Source organism: Galeopterus variegatus, unplaced genomic scaffold (assembly GCF_000696425.1).
Source record: "Galeopterus variegatus unplaced genomic scaffold, G_variegatus-3.0.2 Scaffold15653, whole genome shotgun sequence".
Taxonomy (NCBI): domain Eukaryota; kingdom Metazoa; phylum Chordata; class Mammalia; order Dermoptera; family Cynocephalidae; genus Galeopterus; species Galeopterus variegatus.
In genome coordinates, this window is record NW_007741764.1 from 13141 (window position 1) to 15475 (window position 2335).

The window sequence follows — 2335 nt, forward strand, 5'->3', positions numbered from 1 at the left end:
CCCAGGGTTCAGATCCTATATAGGAACGGCCGGTGTGCTCACTGGCTGAGCGCGGTGCGGGCGACACCACACCAAGGGTCGCGATCCCCTTACCGGTCGCGATCCCCTTACCGGTCACGATCCCCTTACCGGTCACGAAAAAGACAAAATAAATAAATAAATAAATAAAATAAAAAGTTCCCTTAGGAGAACATGTCTTGTGTGCCTATAAAAGGGTAACATGAGAGATCCTGTGGTGATGAAAATCTTATGTATCTTGACTGTCTTGACTATGTCCATGTCAATATCCTCACTGTGATATTGTAGTACAGTTTTTCAAGATGTTACTATAGGGGGAAACTGGGTAAAGAATATGCTCTGTATTATTCCTCACAACTGTAAGGGAACCTACAATTACCTCAAAATAAAAAGTTTAATTTTCAAAAATCAAAGTTAAAAAAAAAATTCACTGTTTATGGTACAGAACACCACTGAAATGCTCAAATCATGTAATTATAAAACATAACCACTAGATGGAGGCAAAGTACTTACAGTTGGTGATGTAGCAGCAGATAGCAAAGGTAAAATTCCTCCACAAGCAATGATGATGTTGTCTACCATTTGGGAAATGAGGTGAATTGTGTTATGTACAAAAATAATATTTTCATTGCTATTGACAAAATCCATTACAGACTTTGTAGAATGGCTAAAGTAACAGAAAAAAAAAAACAGAAATAAACATTTCCTTGGCTTGAGAATAAAAGGTTTAGACTATTTAGAATAACAACATTTTTAAAGTTTATATTGTACAGGATATTCAGAAGAGCTAAACAAATTTAAAATGGAGTTATTAGAAAACAATTTACAATTGAGATATTCTATAACCAGAAAGTAAGCATTCATCTCTGCAGGGTTTATTGTGTCCAAGCATATAAACTCAATATTTTGTCTCTGCTTAAAAAATATTAACTAGGTTCTAAGACATATGTCTAGGTCAATAAACTTGGCTAAAACTATTTATTTATTTTTTTGCCAAAGCTTGCTGTTTGTGTTGAAAGGCAAAACAACTGGATAGCTTGAAAGTTTTACCTTTCAGACACTTTCAATTTGTCACATCACTAATAACTGCAGACCCACCTTTGACTGTGTTGAAAATGTATACTCTTATAACAGAAGTGACGTGATAGGGGAGTAGAAATGAATCAGTAAAAATTCAAGGACTTATTGAACGAAAGAAAGAAAAAGATATCGAAGCAGGTCAGCACTGCTTTCCCACAAGAAATATGCAATGTAGATGTGCAAAACATACAGTGCTTTAGTTTGGTGTCAGTCAAAAATATAAACTGTTTTCTAATGGGAAAAAATGAAAAAAATCAATTACTCCATGATCAAACTTAAGTCAATGATTCTCACCTATTAGAGTTGTAAAATATTATCTACTATATCTTGGATTTCAAGATGCTTTCCCCTGTCCTAAAAATAAAGTACTATCTTTAAGAAATTTAAATTACATAAAATTCTATTGGGGGAATTTCACGAGAGCCATGAAAGGAAACAAAAACATACAGTATGATGATGGAAGGAAAGCTGAGTATCACTTCCTTGGGAGATACTAATATTATAATTAGTAAATTACATTATTCATCTCAATAGATTGATCTTCATGATAATGTTAATGTACTTTCATGATATTTCAGTTTCCTTAATTACCATCCCCAGGTAATTTAGCATATAATCACATCAGCAACGAAAGATATGAGCAGCCTAAGACCAAATTGATCAAATAAAATCAAAAGTGAAAACTTTCTATGGCTGACTTTATTGACTGCTTCCGTGACAGTCATGACTTCTTCCTTGCTAACACATTCTAGATTCTGTTCTGTTAGTGAGCTGTACTGGAAAGGCTGGCCTCACCCCAGTTACCAGGATTGGTCCGTACAGGCCAGTCACTATAATCACATTCCCTTTTGCTGTTCAATGATTTAAAAATGAGCATGTGATCCTGCTAGCCCATGAGACACAAGAGGGAAATTTCTTGCGGGGCTTCTTTTAGGGGGGAAAAAAAAAGAGAGAGAGAGAGAGAAAGAGACAAAAAAGAGAAGGAAAAATAAGAGGAATAGAAAGAGGAGAGAGAAGAAGAGGAGGGAGAAGAGAAAAAGGAAGAGGGAGAAGGAAGAAGATGAAGAGTCCTCGCCTTTTAATTTGAGCAAGTTTCTTATGTTGAAGTGATGCTAGGAGATGAAGCAGCTGTCTTAAATCCTAAAAGGAAAATTAGGAGAAGCAGAGAAGCCAACTTGAGTCCTGAGAATGTCGTGCCACTGATTGTATAAGCTGCTGATGGTGGGGGGGTAAACAG

The 2335-nt window shown here is 35.7% G+C and overlaps 1 protein-coding gene across 1 annotated transcript in view; it reads right to left on the reverse strand.

The window, feature by feature from the left end:
- The window catches only part of LOC103582305 (neurobeachin-like), a gene marked incomplete at its 3' end in the record, with an annotated part of 22245 nt that overhangs the window by 11360 nt on the left and 8550 nt on the right, over window positions 1-2335 (reverse strand). Inside the window, exon 5 of the mRNA XM_008563941.1 lies at window positions 532-685. Coding sequence (XP_008562163.1) covers window positions 532-685 — 154 coding nt within the window. The remainder of the gene's footprint in view (window positions 1-531; window positions 686-2335) is intronic.